The 15650-nt window shown below is 42.6% G+C and overlaps 2 protein-coding genes across 2 annotated transcripts in view; one reads left to right on the plus strand and one right to left on the minus strand.

Annotated features, from left to right (window-relative positions):
- Positions 1-88: 88 nt before the first annotated feature.
- On the plus strand, positions 89-9362 carry dpep2 (dipeptidase 2). Its single transcript, XM_064313253.1, has 11 exons — positions 89-370; positions 807-955; positions 2417-2543; positions 4475-4604; positions 5758-5899; positions 6103-6172; positions 6475-6651; positions 7026-7110; positions 7888-7963; positions 8033-8168; positions 8329-9362. The coding sequence occupies exons 2-11, from the start codon at positions 807-809 to the stop codon at positions 8536-8538; spliced, it is 1302 nt and encodes a 433-aa protein (XP_064169323.1). The 5' UTR covers positions 89-370; the 3' UTR covers positions 8539-9362.
- slc12a4 (solute carrier family 12 member 4) overlaps positions 9351-15650 on the minus strand; it is a 24625-nt gene continuing 18325 nt past the window's right edge. Inside the window, exons 16-24 of the mRNA XM_064313251.1 lie at positions 15313-15417; positions 15030-15198; positions 14349-14544; positions 13628-13797; positions 13362-13493; positions 13050-13157; positions 12563-12750; positions 11941-12074; positions 9351-10961 (exon numbers count right to left, since the gene is read on the minus strand). Coding sequence (XP_064169321.1) covers positions 10870-10961; positions 11941-12074; positions 12563-12750; positions 13050-13157; positions 13362-13493; positions 13628-13797; positions 14349-14544; positions 15030-15198; positions 15313-15417 — 1294 coding nt within the window. The 3' untranslated portion in view covers positions 9351-10869. The remainder of the gene's footprint in view (positions 10962-11940; positions 12075-12562; positions 12751-13049; positions 13158-13361; positions 13494-13627; positions 13798-14348; positions 14545-15029; positions 15199-15312; positions 15418-15650) is intronic.

Raw genomic sequence — 15650 nt, forward strand, 5'->3', positions numbered from 1 at the left:
AAACCTTTTAACCGAACATTTTTGCCTGTGTGCAGCCATATGAAAGAACAACTGTAAGTTTCACAACGTGTATATAACGGCATAGAAAACACGAATTAAAAGTATCCAAAATGAAATACGAAATTGATGCTTTTAGACGTGTATGGAAATCAGCCTTTGTTGGGCCTGACTTTTTCGCTCCAAGTACTGGGTAGACAGCGGTGGGCAAAAAATCCGATCGGATAAGAAGTACCAGTAGTTGACCTGGAATGGGAATCGACGCTTCAGTTTATAGAAAAGGGGAGGGAGGGAGGGGGAGCTGTTATTCACACTGGGCTAAAATACCGTGTGTAGCTGTTGAACTGTCAAAAGAGCTTCGCGGGATTGTGAAGTAAGTCTGGACTTTCTTTTAAAGAAATATGATAAATGCTTTTGTCAATATTAATTCGGTTGATTGTGTCACGTAAAGTAAGTTGTTATTTTGCTGTCATGCTTCGACAAGTAGCCTATCTTAATGTTACTAGGAATAAACGGCAACAGGAACTTCGGGGTAGAATCTCCGTATAGATTTAATTAACCTACATTTAGGCTACTGCCTGTACTCTTCAAATTTGTATTTAATATTCACATTTATTAATTGCATGACCACTAGATGTGTAAAAAGTAGCCTATTATTTCCCTTCGCGGTCACAAACGTCAAACAGCCGTATTAAGCGCTTCCTATGCTTAGCTGTTAAATGGGCCATTTCAATTCATTCCGCAGTTTCTTTTTGTTGGGAAGCTTAGAGTAACCGGCTTCTAATAAACCAAAAATCTTCTTTTCATAGATGTTGCCCTTGCAGTTGGCCAAACTGGAAAAACTCCAGTGCATCCACCCAAGGTTCATTTTTGTCTTCATGTTGTGCATAATGACTTCGAGAACTCAGTTGACTGAGAGCGCTTTGAAGTTAATGACGAAATATCCGCTGATTGATGGGTAAGCGCTAAAATTTTGTTTTACAGATCATTAAAGTTGACATTTGTTTCCATTTGCGCCTTATGTTGTTTATTTGATGTTTTTGGTAGATTTAAGTTTCTGGTACCTTCCTTACAGATACGTTTTTGTAGGCTGTGGAGTAGCTTATAAACGGCTTTGAGCTTGTGGGATGTTTATCCATGATGGCTGAAATAGCTTGCCTGTTTTATCTCACTATTATCTGATAAGAATTGGATCCTGTTGCTTTACTTGATACCGCTGAATTTTGGCCCACTCGTTCTCAGTCTGATGCTGTTTAATATAGTGTTCATACATTCTTTTTAGGCTACTTCTGTAGACCTCGTTACGCATATGACACCGACACGAGTAGGCATTTTGTAAACTGAACCATTTCTATTGCAGTAGTTTCTATTACAATAGATGACGTAATTGTTCTCCCACGGGTCTATATAAAGAAAAGCCCTGACTGGGCTTTGTCAGCACTGCTTTTTCTTTCTTGGGAAAATATTTATTAGAATGTGCATATTTTATTACATAATGAATATTTTTCAATCAGATTTTCATATGAAACAACGGTCACTAATTGAGTTTCAAAATACTGTCGAGGACGTTTTATTTTGCCTTCAAAAGTCTGATATTCCCCATCCACGTGCTAGCGACTAAATAAAGAAAATCTTGGTTTGTGTGTTCAGTTTACTGCTTAAGTTCTTCTAAAAAGAAAGCACCGGTTCCGTGGGGCAAATTGCTAGGGTTTAAAACTAAGATTTGAATAACTTATTTATGCAGTTGACTCATATCAAGCTATTTCTGGCACGGTCATGACTTGCGCAATATTTGGTGGCCACAATAAATGCAGCGGAACTGCCATTTTTTAGATACCAGTGATGAGAGAGAATGGGGGAGAGGGGACAAAGGCGTTAAACCAGTCAGGGAGAAATGTATGGTTGACATCGTCCACATTCCCTCATACAAGAGCTGAAATATATTCTCCATATCTACACATTTCAATAAATCGTCTGACAGAAATATCACGCTTGTCTCTTGTTCATTCATTGTTGTTTTTATGTTGTTGTTGTTGCTTTTCTAAGCAATGCATCAGCAGCGAAACAAACTGCCTGACTTTTCATTTTAGTGGAATAAAATGGAAATATGCAACGTTTGGATATTTTTTGTTTTGTAATTAATAAAATATAAAATCAAATGACCATTTAGTTATTTTAGAGTGTGAGCCACTTATTTTTGAGTTCATTATTAACCTGAGTGAATGTACAGAGAACTATTTAAAGATACTCAAAGTTGGTTAAGCACAATGGTCAACTTTCCCCAAGATTTCTGTGCTACTGTGATCAAAATTGTCTGAGACAAAATTAATTTTGCATACTGGTTGATGCAAAATCCAAGCCCATTTTAGGTGTAGGCATATTCATTTACTTTGCTAAATTTCTCACTCTATTTTCATAGGCATAATGATCTTGCCTTACAACTGAGGATTCTTCAGAACAACAGACTTCGCCTAGTTGACCTGCATAGTATCAGCAATGTTGCCACAGACATCAATCGCCTGAGAGCTGGTCATGTTGGAGGGCAGGTAATTTTGCCGTTTTTTTAAATTAATTAATTAATTAATGTATTTATTTATTTAAAATATGTGTGTGCAAGCTTTTGTGTGTGTGCAAGATTGGGGCCACGGCACCTTCACAATGCACTAGGTTTTGCTCAAGGGACTTTTTTTGCTGATGTTTATAAACATATTAACAAGGTCATAGTTGATAAATATTCTGGCCAAACCACCTGTTTAACATCACCTAGGTTTAAAGAGTTGGACTAGAGAGTGGGTCCTGGTAAAACAATGGACTTCAAAAAAGTGTAACTGGGCAGAGAGACACTGAAGTTCACATAGACCAGTGTTTGGTTGGTGGCAACAGAATATGGGACAGGAAATGACACAGTTAAAATACTTTTGGGGAAATGAAACATTTAAAACCAGACAAATAAAAATGAAGGCTGCAATAGTGTGAACTGCAATTTAGCCAAATGGAGCTTGATTTGATTACTTGCCATTTTGTTGGTGAACAGCCTTAAGTGGCTACAGAAATACTGCTTGTCCAAAGTGGACAGTGTATTCTCTTGTCAACAGATTGCTCTGCTCATTTCTATGTTGTTTCCTGTTTCAATTTGCGGTGATTCCACAATCATTCCTGGTTTAAATTCTATTCTGTAACCTAGTGTGCCATATACTTGCACTGGCAGCTACATGATTAAGTGAAGGCAGAACAGAATTTTAAGAACTGTAATTTTGAAAAAATTCGGAACTCTATAATGTACGCAAAAATGGAGAACTCTGGTTCCTTCTTGCTGTGTTTATTTAACCAGCGTTTCTGCGAAAGATGCCTTCGTGGGCATGTTGCCACACAATTGGCTGAGTGGAAAATCTGATACGCAGAGAAGGGCCTCTGGGGTTTCCCACAGTTTAGAATGAGCACGCAAAGCTACTTTGAAACGTGAAGAACATCACTGTTACTCTCAAATGCAAATGTGCAATAACACCGAGAAGGTCCATTTACAATCCATTTCTGTCTGAACAAACCAGCAGTTAGTATTGTATACAGAAAGTTAATGCCACTGCACAGGTAAACCAAACCTATCCTTTCACAGCTATACTTGCAATTTACGAGTATACTAGATCGCAGCTGTATACTTGCTGGGGGGGGGGGATGTTGGGCTTTAGAGAAAATGGTGGAGTATTGATTGTTGAACTTTAGATGAGGTGTAAGTGTATGGAAGAAATGATCTCACATTATACACTGATCGCAGTCCTATAGTATTTAGTCTTACAGAACGAACACACACCCGTTGCAGGAAAGTTAGTGCTAGTTGAAGACTCTGAAAATGTCCTTGCATGTTACATGACAGCTACACTAATACTACCATACTAGAAGTATACTTTACAAAGAAATGGAAATACTGCAGTAAAGTCACTTAATAGTGTGTTGGTCTGCTTAGTGTACCTATCCTGAGTGGCGTTAAGCTAGCTTCATACTTTCTGCGTCCACGGGTCCGCGAGGGTCCGCTTTGGTCCGCGTGACGTATGTCGTCATCCGCCCATGTCCGCGCGGACCCCTATGCAGACTGTACGCATAGCAAGCGGGCCGACTGCGCACGCTCCAGATAACAAAATGGATGCTTGTTTTGAAGAGAGGTTGTGCGAGGGAGGCCGTTACCCACATTTATATAATTCGTCTTTGAAAGAATACAAAGACTCCTGGCGAGAAATCGCCCAAACGCTCGGGAGAGATGATGGTGCATTACCACCACATACTGGAATGGAGTGTGGATCGGGGGAAATGCGCATGCGTGGAACGCCAGACCGACGCGCACCCTCAACTGTAGTATGAATGGAACCGCGTGCACGTCCACGCGACCGGTGCAAGTCCGCCACTGTCCGCGGAACGCGGAAAGTACGCCCGAGCCTTCAGTGTACCTATCCTGAGACGCACACACCCTGCGTGCTCTGTGCAGGTGTTCGCGGCCTACGTGATGTGCACGGCGCAGGACAAGGATGCAGTCAGACTCACGCTGGAGCAGATCGATGTCATTCGCCGCATGTGCAGCGAGTACCCGGAGTTTGAGCTGGTCACGTCGGCGGAAGGTACGGTGCGGGCTGCGCATTCAGTATTATTATTCTTATTATTATTATTCAGTATTCATATTCAGTGTTCAGCATTCAGCATTCAGTATTAACCATTCCAGTAAAGTCCTTCATGGCGTCCTTTCTGTGCATGCCTTGTGTCTGCTACTTGTTCTCGGGACTAAAATGAAAATGCTGCGCAAAGATTTATACATTCCTAAATTCTTTGTTTTGAAAAGGGTTTGATTCTGTCTTTGAATGAATGAATCATGAATGAAATATGAATGTCTTATTATACTTTATAATAGTATAATGTGTGAAAAGTTAGTTCCACAGTCATAGCTGGCCATGAAAGTAATGTTTTCATTTTTTATTTATTTGCAGTTACTTATATTGTACTGTTATGTCACGTATCCAGTACTGATTAACTATTTCTCAAACCGCAGCAAACCTTACGAAATCTCACTGCAGAAATTTAGTTTTTATGATCATTATCTTATGATAAAACAGTTTCCTCAGCACGAACATCCTGTGAAAAACATGAGCTTGAGATTGTGCAAGCGTGAAGTCAGCAGTAAGGAAGACTTTTATTGTGCTAGGCTGACAGGGGCCATTAGTAACAGCAGTTTATGGCAAATCAATTTGGAACCGCTCATTTTAATAAGTTTCCTGTCTGTACATCATATCGCAGTTGTTTTCCAGGAAAGCTTTCCCATGGAGTGGGTGTTTAAGCTGTGCATGCGTTGGCATTTAAACCACATCTTTCGCCATCTATTCCATGAAGTCTGCTGATGTCAGGATTGACTTCAGTAAGCGGGAATGTACAATTCCAAGGAAAATGACGAAAAATCTGCGATTCTGCACGTGAATCAATTGTGATGGCAGTGGCTCCACCTTCATCACTGCCTGTGCTGTCTTCTGTATAAACATGGAGATAATTCATATGACATCTGCATATAATCTGTAGATTAGAGGTTCCGGTTGAGGAGTCTGCACATTAGTGGTTTGCCTGTTAACCCCCCCCCCACACCCCCGACTCCCTCATTTATTGTGTAGAGCTTTGAAATCCTGAAGCGAGAAGCACCGTATGCTGTAACTGAAACGCTTTCACGTGACTGTCATTACTAGTTTTTTTTTTCTTTATGAAGTGCAGTATGCTGTGTGTTACCCGCAGCTTTGAGGACCTCTGAGAAGATTGCGTGCCTGATCAGCATAGAGGGAGGCCACGCCATTGACAGCAGCCTGGCGGCCCTGCGCATGTTTTACCAGCTGGGCGTGCGCTCCATGGCCCTCACGCACACCTGCAACACACCCTGGTGAGGAGGCAATGCATGGCGCCCCCTGTCTGCGGGGCTACTGCTGCGCTTGGGCCAAGCATGCTGTCCGAGTGTTTCACTGATGGCCCTCTTTTTTTTAGTAGGTGAAGGAGAATGCTCAATACTTTTCCACGTGCTTAAAAATTGGGTTACCCTATAATTTGAATGAATTTTGACATCTCTCATTTGTTTTTATTATTTAGGGCAGAATCCTCTTCAAAACTTTATAAGTTTTATTCAAGGGAAAACAACAGCCTGACAGATTTTGGTAAGGTAAGACTGGAAGAAGATTTATTACATTCTTTGCTATAAAATAATAATAAATAAAATAGACTTGTGCTGTGTGGTTCTCGTTTGTGCTGTGTTTAACATTCTGGGATTGTAGCCATAAAAAACAAGACTGCAAAATATCTTTGGCTAAAAGTGGATATCACAAGTTGTATGGTTGTAGGGGAGACTGAACTGAGCTGGGGTTTCTGTGTTCAATCTCTGATGTCACCTATGCACTGTATTGTGGGCCGGGCTCACAGCTGCGGGCCAGCTGGGAGAGTTGACGCTTGTGTCCGCTGTCACAGGCGGTGGTGGCGGAAATGAATCGGCTGGGGATGATGATTGACCTGTCCCACAGCTCCTGGGACACCGCCAAGGCTGTGCTGGAGATCTCCAGGGCCCCCGTCATCTTCAGTCACTCCTCCGCCTTCGCCGTGTGCGGTCACGAACGAAACGTCCCAGACGAGCTGCTGCGTGTGCTGGTCGGGCCGGCCATTTTCTTTTTTTCTCTCCCAATGCTGAGAATGGGTCTCGCGTGCAGGATGGCTAACAGCCTTCAGCTTCTCTTTAGGATGTCTGTGTCATCTCCAGTAATGTTGCTCATTTGCTCAATAGACTCGTACATTCAGGTCTATAGCTTACATTTTCACACATTTATATAGCTAGGTGTATTTATTGAATACGTTTACTCTTGTGGCTCATGGGATTGAATCTGAATGTGCAGTTTTGTGGTCAGCGCTGGGTTTACCCGCTTGTGTCACTACATTGCTGAATTATATTCATTTGGTTTATCAATTTTTTAACCACCCAGTTGAGAGACTGAAGTAAACATGTTTGTTTCCCTCCCTTTTTGCAGAAAGAAAACAAAGGGCTTGTTATGGTGAACTTGCACAGTGGGTTTGTGGCTTGTGGTGGCAAAGGAAACATCTCTATTGCAGCTGGTGAGGAATATACAACTGCTGAATTTTGTACACTATTCGGCAAAAGTATGTGGACACCTGACATCCAAAATCTCATCCAGCATTATGTGCATTAATATAGAGTTGATCCACCCTTTGCTGCTATAACAACCTCCACTGTTCTGGGAAGGCTTTATACTAGATGTTGAAGCATTGCCGCCATGTTTTGCATCCATTCAGCCAGAAGAGCATTAGTGAGGTTGGGCACTGATTTGGAGATTAGGACTGGCTTGCAGTTGGCTTTCCAATTGATCCCAAAGGTGTAGGATGGGGTTGAGGTCAGGGCTCTGTGCCGGTCAGTTAAGTTCTCCCACACCATTCTCGACAATGCCATTTCTATATGGACATTGCTGTGTGCCCGGGGGCATTGCCATGCTGAAACAGGAAAAGACGTTCTCCAGATTGTTGGGGAAGCACATAATTATCTAGAATGTGATTGTATGGTGTAGCCTTCACTGGAACTAAGGGGCCTAGCCAAAACCATGAAAAACAGTCCTAAACCAAAGAGTGTTCAGGTACTTTTGGTCATACAGGGTACCAAAGACACTGTCAAAGTACATTTAACCCATCAGAACTGTCTCAGAATGTTTCATTGTTTTTCTTTTCACTGATGATACAGCACTTCTGTACACTGCAGTGTGAATGATGTATGAAAAAACACCAGCACTTAGGGGTGTCTATTGTACTTTGACAGAAGGCCAAATGCATTTATTTTGACACTGAAATCATTTTCATACCCTCCTATCCTGTGTTTTACAGACCATTTCGATCATATAAAGAATGTGACCGGAGCTGAGTCCATAGGAATAGGTGCCGATTTTGACGGAGCCAGCAAGTAAGTGTCTGCCACTTATGGGGGCCCACAAAGCTGAAGACAGACTACTAAAAGGCCTGTTTTTCATAGGTTTCCTTACGGGTTGGAAGATGTGTCAAAGTATCCGGCCTTGATCCAGGAACTTGTGCACAGGAACTGGACCGAAGAGGAGCTGGCTGGTCTCCTCCGACTCAACTTTCTCAGGGTGTTCCAGCAAGTGGAGCAGGTGAGTACGATAGCCACGGAAACAGGCGAGTTGGGTTCAGCCTCCATGTTGGAGTGCTCGCAATCAGAACGTTTGGATGTCTTCTCTGCATTTAAAACCAGTGTGTGAGCGCGTGGTGTTTTTTTTTTTGAGCTCACGTCTCCAAATGATGCTCCTCCAGGTTCGTGATGAACTGGTAGACGCCCTTCCCGGGGAAGAAGAGATCCCGTTCTTGGAGGCAGCAAATGAGTGTCGACTGGTTCTGAGGCCTACAAAACGATCTGCTCACGCTGACAGTTCTGCTTCTTCGCAGACCAGTGAAGTAGTCCATAGTAGTCTTCTTCTGTTTGCCATGTGTGTCATACTCATTCAACAGTCTGCTCTTATATAGTGCGCTACTGTTTATTATGAACCTCTAATTTTCCGTTTGATTTTCAGAATTTGACTTGAGTTTGAAGTCATATCTCCACATTATTTCATCCAGGGCATTTGCTAAGAAGATAAAATAGCCTGTGTGCAATTAACTGTGCTCTAGTGAAGAACTTAAAAATAATAAGAATTATAATAATTTTTAACTTAGTGTGAGATCGGCTTGAGACTAAGTCTTCCTTTAAATTTCTCTGCTGTCTCCTACAAAGTGAACATCTCATGTTTGTTTATCTGATGAGTATTGTACAAGATTAACTTGTACAATAATATGTACTGTATTCAGAATTCTGCACATTTAATAATAAATAAATAAATAAATAAATAAATAAATAAATAAATAAATTTTAAAAAATGCTTAGAGTTTTTTAGAATGTATCCAGCCACGGTACCTTTAAAGAACTGTGTTATTTCCACAACTTTCTGATGATGTTTTCCTGGATCAAGGTCTAGGAATATATTTTTTATCAGTCTTATCTTTTGTGGCACAATTTCATTTATGAAAGAAACATTTCCCCCCCCGCGCTCCCACAATATCTTGTTAAAATAAAATAGCCTCATATTTATGTAACATTGGTTTTAAATACCTTGCTGTATAATCAAATGTTGTTACAGTTGTATCTTATTTACACATGATGAATTAATTAGACATGGTTTACAAAAGTAAACACAAAAGTACAAAAGTTTAAATCTGGCACACATGGATGGAACATGTCAATGTAATGTATTGGGGGGGGGGGGGGTATGATTAATTGAGATTTCTCTTTCAATACATCATTTTCTTTATAATTTTGCATTCAGTTTCTTTATTTACCTTACTGAAAATGGTAGCCTGTGTGCATTTTAACATTTGGAACAGTTTAATCACACATGCACACACACACACACACACACACACGGTTCAAAATAAGTAAAATACCAAATATATATAAAGTGAGCAGTAGCAACATAGCACATTTACAGGATCAAAAACTATTCTTAATCAGAAGTGAAACAAATGACATTGTACAATTGATCGCAGATGACTTGGCCCTGGAATATTTTGTCAGTTAAGCTGCCTAAATATTTTTGCCATACATTCACATCCAACTGCGATAACATCTTTGACAAAAGCGCTGATAGTTGTAACATTGTACAGTGTTATATCAGGGAAGGTTAAATCAAATAAATAAGAAAATAAATAGGAATTTTTCATCTCTCTAAAACAAGCAACAAACAAATATGAGTTTGGAGCTTACATGTAGAACACCTTTGTTACACGGTATAGACCATGAACATCCCAAAGTTATTTTCTGTGCTATATTTGGGTTGTTAACAGACCTGGGTCAAATACGTATTTGTTTTGGATTCAAATACTTTTCTACGCTTTACTGATCTTGTCTGGTGTATTAGAACCAATTAAATACTGCCAAAAAGTGCAAACCCTGCTGTCTGGTCATATTGGCAGGCTCAATGGAGCACAGAAAAGTATTTGAATCCAAAACAAATACGTATTTGACCCAGGTCTGGGTGCTAATAAGAAAATACTTTATAGTGCTGCAGTTGCCTTACAATGTTTGATGATGATAAATAGTTCAGTAAAATTCACTATCACTTTATCTTTACACTGTAAAAACCAAAAAAGTAGAATCTTAACAAGGACTTTAGTCCTATATTTAGATATAACATCTTATTTCTGTTGCTTTTTTGCTAAATAAGACAAATGTTTTGCCAATGAGGTGAAACATTTTGACTCATTTCAAGATTTGCCAATGGGGTATGACAATTTCACTTGACAAGCAAAATGTAACTTAAAACAAGATAATATTTCATACAAGCTTAATAAGATTTTAAGTCTCATTACAAGGCTAAAACACTTGTTAAGACAGACACTTTTTTGCACAGTGTATTAGCTGCAACCAAATGAAACTGCTTCTCATATAAAACTGCTTATTTATACACTGTATATACATATACAAATGCGTATGAAAAAAGGCACCTATTGAATGGAGAGGTTTGGATCTATTCCAAACGTTGCCTAAGTTCTCTTTACAGGGAGCGTTTGGTGGCCATTTTGTGCCAAAGACGTGTGTCCCGGGGAAAGGCAGCGGGGGTTTTTGCAGAAATCTTTCATGAAAATGTTGTTTTCTGTGACATTGCTTAAAAATGTTTTTTTAAAAAGCGTAAAAGAGTTGTGCATTAGCCAATCCCGTACGGTGTTGATGTGTATGTCCTGTTCGGGGCGGGTGAGAGTAGCGTTCCAGGCGGAGGAGTACGTGTCTTGTTCGAGTGACGCACGCGGGTGGCTGGCGTCCAATCAGGAGTAAATAGTGATGACTTCCCTTCCTCCTCCTCGGACCAGCAGCACTCTCTCCAGCCCCTCCGTCAGGACCTCCAGGAACTCCATATCTGTGCAAATAGTCAAGAAACCTGCACGGCCGCCTGGTAGCTCTGGTTTCAGGCCCGGGATTTCTGACTCTTCAGGACCACTTCCTTAAAAGGATGTTTATTTATCCCATTTTCCCCCCCCTCGGCCCCCCCTAAATTTAGGAGTGCGTGCGTGGGAGCACAGGTCTGGACTGCACATTTGCACAGCTTGCCAAGTGACCCTTTCCCTGCCCCAGTGATGCTATAGCCAGTTAAGCAGCTCCCAGTGGGGTTGGCATGGTTACCATGCACAGCAATTAATTTGTGGCTGTTGTATCTCTACAGCTGCATCTGGTGTTTATGAGTACTAACCACTTCAACTGATTTTTTTTCATATTTTTTTTAATCTCAAAGCATTTTTGAAGTGACTGTGTGTCTGCCAAGTGCAGTCCAAGCTATGTCCCGTGAAAATCGTTTATCATAGCCAACTGTACGATCATGTTGTCTTTGTTTTTTCTCATATGCTTCCTTCTTCAAGGGCGTGCTTGTTTTTATTATTTACACAATAAAACCTTTTTCCATTTTAGAAATTATTGAGGCAATAATCGAGCATTATTGCCCCTGCTCAGTTAATTAACAGTTTAGGAACCACAATGAATGTGGTGTGACCCTGAACACCATCCTCCACATCTGTTAGCAACTAGACATTGTATTAGAAGAAATCAGAAGTAGTATTTAAGCTCTGCTGAAGTTCAACATTAGGGAAAATGTGAAATAATATTAATGTAATTACAATTACGAGGCTAACTGAAATGGCTTCACGCAATGCAAACAAAATTCGTTTGCCAGTGAGTCATCACTGACCACAGTGAGGGGGACTTCCTGAAAATCGTGTGACGCCAGTGTGGGGCTCGCCTGCCATGGTGGATATTTTGGGCACAAGTATAAAAGTGAACGATGTGAAAAGGCACCATCGAGTAGAAATGCTCGCACCACTGTGGTGCCCTGGTCTGAAGGATACAGTTCTCATCTCCCTCCGAGTTCTTGGGCGGGCCGGGCATGTTTAGCAGCACGAGCCTGGCGTCGTGGGACCTGTTGACGATCACCTCGTTCAGCTTCACTGCCGTGTGCATCCTCCGTACGTTGGACTGGTCCCTGTGGGTTCAGCACGGGCACACTGACAGTCAGAACAGCTAGACTACATCTCGACCCAATGCACAGTCAGCGTGCAGAGATCAGGCCAAGCTAATCAAACCGCACTTTTGAAAGCTTCTCTGTCAGCGTAAAGATGAAGATGGAGAAAAAGAAAGAAAGAACAAGAGGCTAGGAGAGTTGCATGTTGCACTTGAAGTTCAGGAAGATGTTTCCAATGGTGCTCCTAACCTGTCATATTGTAAGGTTGGAAGATGAAATTCACTCTCTTAAGGAAATTTGTTCCTGCACTATGCTGACAATCTAACATCTGAAGCTTAAAGAAAACGTGCTCATGGGTGCGGTAAGGTGGATCGAAAGCAGTGCGCGACACAGGAGATCCAATCAGAACTGCAATGGAAACCATTGAGGGGAGGTGAATCCACGTATGGCCTGCAGCACTGTATTCAGGGCTGACTGCAATGCCCCTGTTAGCTGTGGTGCTAACTCACGGCTTGATGCTGATGAGCTCTCTGAAGTTCTCCGGGGCGTTGGTTCTGTTCCTCCTCTCCGCGTCATACTTGTCCTTGGTCCAGGTCATTTGGATCTTTTCCGGCACCGTCTCTGTCACCTCCTCCTCTTCGTCAGAATACAAGCTTCCCATTCGGATTAGAGAGTGCCTGTCCTTCACCAGCTGAGCCTGTAGATGGCAATAGAAGCGACATGAGATCATTGAAATGAACTCCTGTCAGTAAACTGATACGATCTAAACGGGTGAATGCATTATCGCATGCCATCTCCAGTCTGTATTTGCCCAGATTAGAAAATATCTGGTTGTTAATGTTTGCAGCCGACAATGCAAACACAAGCTTTTCCTGTTTGGTGATTTGTCAAATGTCCTGTTTGAGTGACACTGTATTGTTTGAGGGACAGGGATGACTGGTTGATAGTTCATGTGGAAGGCAGACACAGGTGATAAAGCCATGTACACAGACGTACCTCCCGCTCTCTCTCAGCACTGGACAGTCTCATCTGCCGCAGCATCTGGGATCTCTGCTCCATCATCAGGGTGCGCTCGTACGTGTAGGCTGAGATATCGCTGTCGTGCTAAAAGGAAGGGGAAAAAACAACAGGTAGCAGCTGTGTGTGTGTGTGTGTGTGTGTGTGTGAGAGAGAGGCTGATTGCTGTAATGTTCTCAACGTCCCCCAAGAGAATTGCTAGAGCTAAGAAAGTAGTGAATGTAAAAAAAAAAATGTTCAGCACGTGGAAGAGCAGAGTGGGTCAAGAAACGGCTCCATTGTTTCACCTACCATCTCCACCACCTCCACCTCAGCCTCTATCCGAAGCTGGTACAGGAACGTGGCCAAATCCTTCTTCATCTGAATGCTGTTGTCATCCATCTGGGCCACGGTGAAGATGCGCATCTGGCACTTTCTCCAGACCTTGACCGAAAGAAAATGGAAGTTTTTTTTTTTTTTTGAAAAGCTTGTTTTTCAGCTGAGCAGTTCCTGGAGCAGAACCTTTGGCACGACCTGATTGGCTGGTGTGTTTGTGGTCCTTGAGCACTGGTCCTCACCTTGTGCTGTTTGAGGAGGAAAGGAAGTAGCATCAGCATGCCGCCATCGTGGACGATCCACCACACGTCGATGTTCCCGTCCGTGAAGCGTTCGTGGTTGCTGGGGTAGAAGGACACGTTCTTGGGCACCATCAGGGCGAGGTGGGCAGCGGTGGTGCAGCGGACCGTGTCTGTGGAGAAATGGGAAAGGTGGGTGGTAAAAATCAGCCATAAAAATGTCTGTGAAAGGCACATTTAAATCTTCATGCCCTCATTCTTAGATAGCAGACATAGGTATATTGCAGCATTTCTCCATGTCAACATGCCAATCATGTGAATGCTCAATGTTTGTAGTGAAACGTTTTTCCTTTAAATAACATTTAATACATTGTTCACAAGCGGGGAACTTGTCTCACACATAACTGACTGGAGGATATTGGCAAAATAAACGATATGCTATGGGTATGTTTTTATTTTACTAGTTTTTGTTGAGGACAGTGCAATTTGTCATTGCAGGTGAAAAACAGATGTGCTGCATGTAAGGTCTATAGCCAAGGCTAATTTCCAACACCTGTCCCCAACCAGGCTTTTCAGTGCATCACGTTAGTTTTCCCGCCAAAACTACATATGCCTTCTGTCCCTTCATGCTTGCATTGTGAATGCCCTGTTAAAGCTGCATTTGCAGATGCAGTGAGCAGTGGCCGCTGAAAGGAGCCGGGTGGTGGTCTGCAGGTGGTCTTACTGATGAAGGTCTTCCAGGCCCGGGGGTCCTCGCTCTGCCTCCAGCCGTACGGCCAGCCCATGACCACCGTGTTGTGCTTCATCCCACCCAGGCCGCAGGACTGGATGAGGTGGGCGATTCCCTCCCGCACCTTGGTGGCCACCACCACCTGGCAGAAGCCTTTCACCTTCTCGATCTCCATCATGTTCTTTATGGTCTGGTGGAGGCAAACCACGCAGACCACGCACGCTGGTTATGATAAAGGTACAGTAATGCCTATATTTCTAGGAAAATTATCAAATGTCTGTCTTTCACTGGTTGTCTGATTTATTTATTTATTTATTTACCAGTCCAGATAATTAATGTAAAATGAACTTTAAGTATACTGAATGCTCAAAGCTTCTGGACAGTCTTCTTGTACAGATAAATACAGATAAATAACTCATGTAATCATGTTGTTAGCTCACTGTTTAATTAGTGTTAATTATTTAACGTGCTAGCAGTCATTTGTCTGATGCCATCTGTGCTTGTTATGGAAAATTATAATATGACACATAGAAATCGGGTATGTCTGTTCACTGAAATCCATTATGTATATTTAAAAAAAAAAAAAAAACCACAATAGCTTAGTCCCAAATATCTTCCAAAAAAAATGTCTGTGACCTATGTTTTAGTCTGGACACTGTGTAGTGGCAGATCTACCTGCTCTGAGGCCTGGGTCTCTCCGAAGCTGTCCAGGTAGTTGCCCTGGATGACGGAGCCGACGATGGTCAAGCCCTTGCCCGCCTTCAGCTGCGAGGCGAAGGTCAGCAGCCGGGGGTACTTCACATGGAGGTCCTCGTCCAGCTTCAGCAGCACCAGCAGCTGTGGCCTGACGAGCGTGGAGCAGGAAGGCATGGTAGCAGCGCTTATCCAAAGGGCAAACAGTCTCTGTCCTGGCTAATGTTACGGTGTGCATTGTGGGTAATGTCCCAGCAGGCCTCACCTCCAGTTTTTGGTGTGGGGCGGGCCGGCCTCAAGCCTGAGGAGCGCGTAGCGGGCGGCGCTCAGAGACAAACCTCGGATCCCGTCGCCCCACTCCTTCTCCGCTCTGCCAGGGAAACGGCAAACAGCGGCTGGCGTTAGCTTCTCCTTATGAACTCGCGGTGTTCGCTTCTTTTCACTCCGCAGGTCAGGGCTGACCAGCCCTGTTCCTGGAGATCTGCCCTAACAAACCCTAACCCTAACAAAGCACACCTCATTCAGAAGCTAGAGATCTCTCTGAGCTGCTGGTTAGTAGAATCCGGTGTGTCAAATTAGGGTTGAAATGAAAACCTACTGGAT

Source organism: Anguilla rostrata, chromosome 16, assembly GCF_018555375.3.
Source record: "Anguilla rostrata isolate EN2019 chromosome 16, ASM1855537v3, whole genome shotgun sequence".
Taxonomy (NCBI): Eukaryota; Metazoa; Chordata; class Actinopteri; order Anguilliformes; family Anguillidae; genus Anguilla; species Anguilla rostrata.

Excerpts from the sequence above, each read along its gene's own strand:
- dpep2 (XM_064313253.1), top strand. The coding sequence starts at position 807 with ATGTTGCCCTTGCAGTTGGCCAAACTGGAAAAACTCCAGTGCATCCAC. Across the intron at positions 956-2,416 it reads AAATATCCGCTGATTGATGG|GCATAATGATCTTGCCTTAC; the intron begins GTAAGCGCTAAA and ends CTATTTTCATAG. Across the intron at positions 8,169-8,328 it reads TGTTCCAGCAAGTGGAGCAG|GTTCGTGATGAACTGGTAGA; the intron begins GTGAGTACGATA and ends ATGCTCCTCCAG.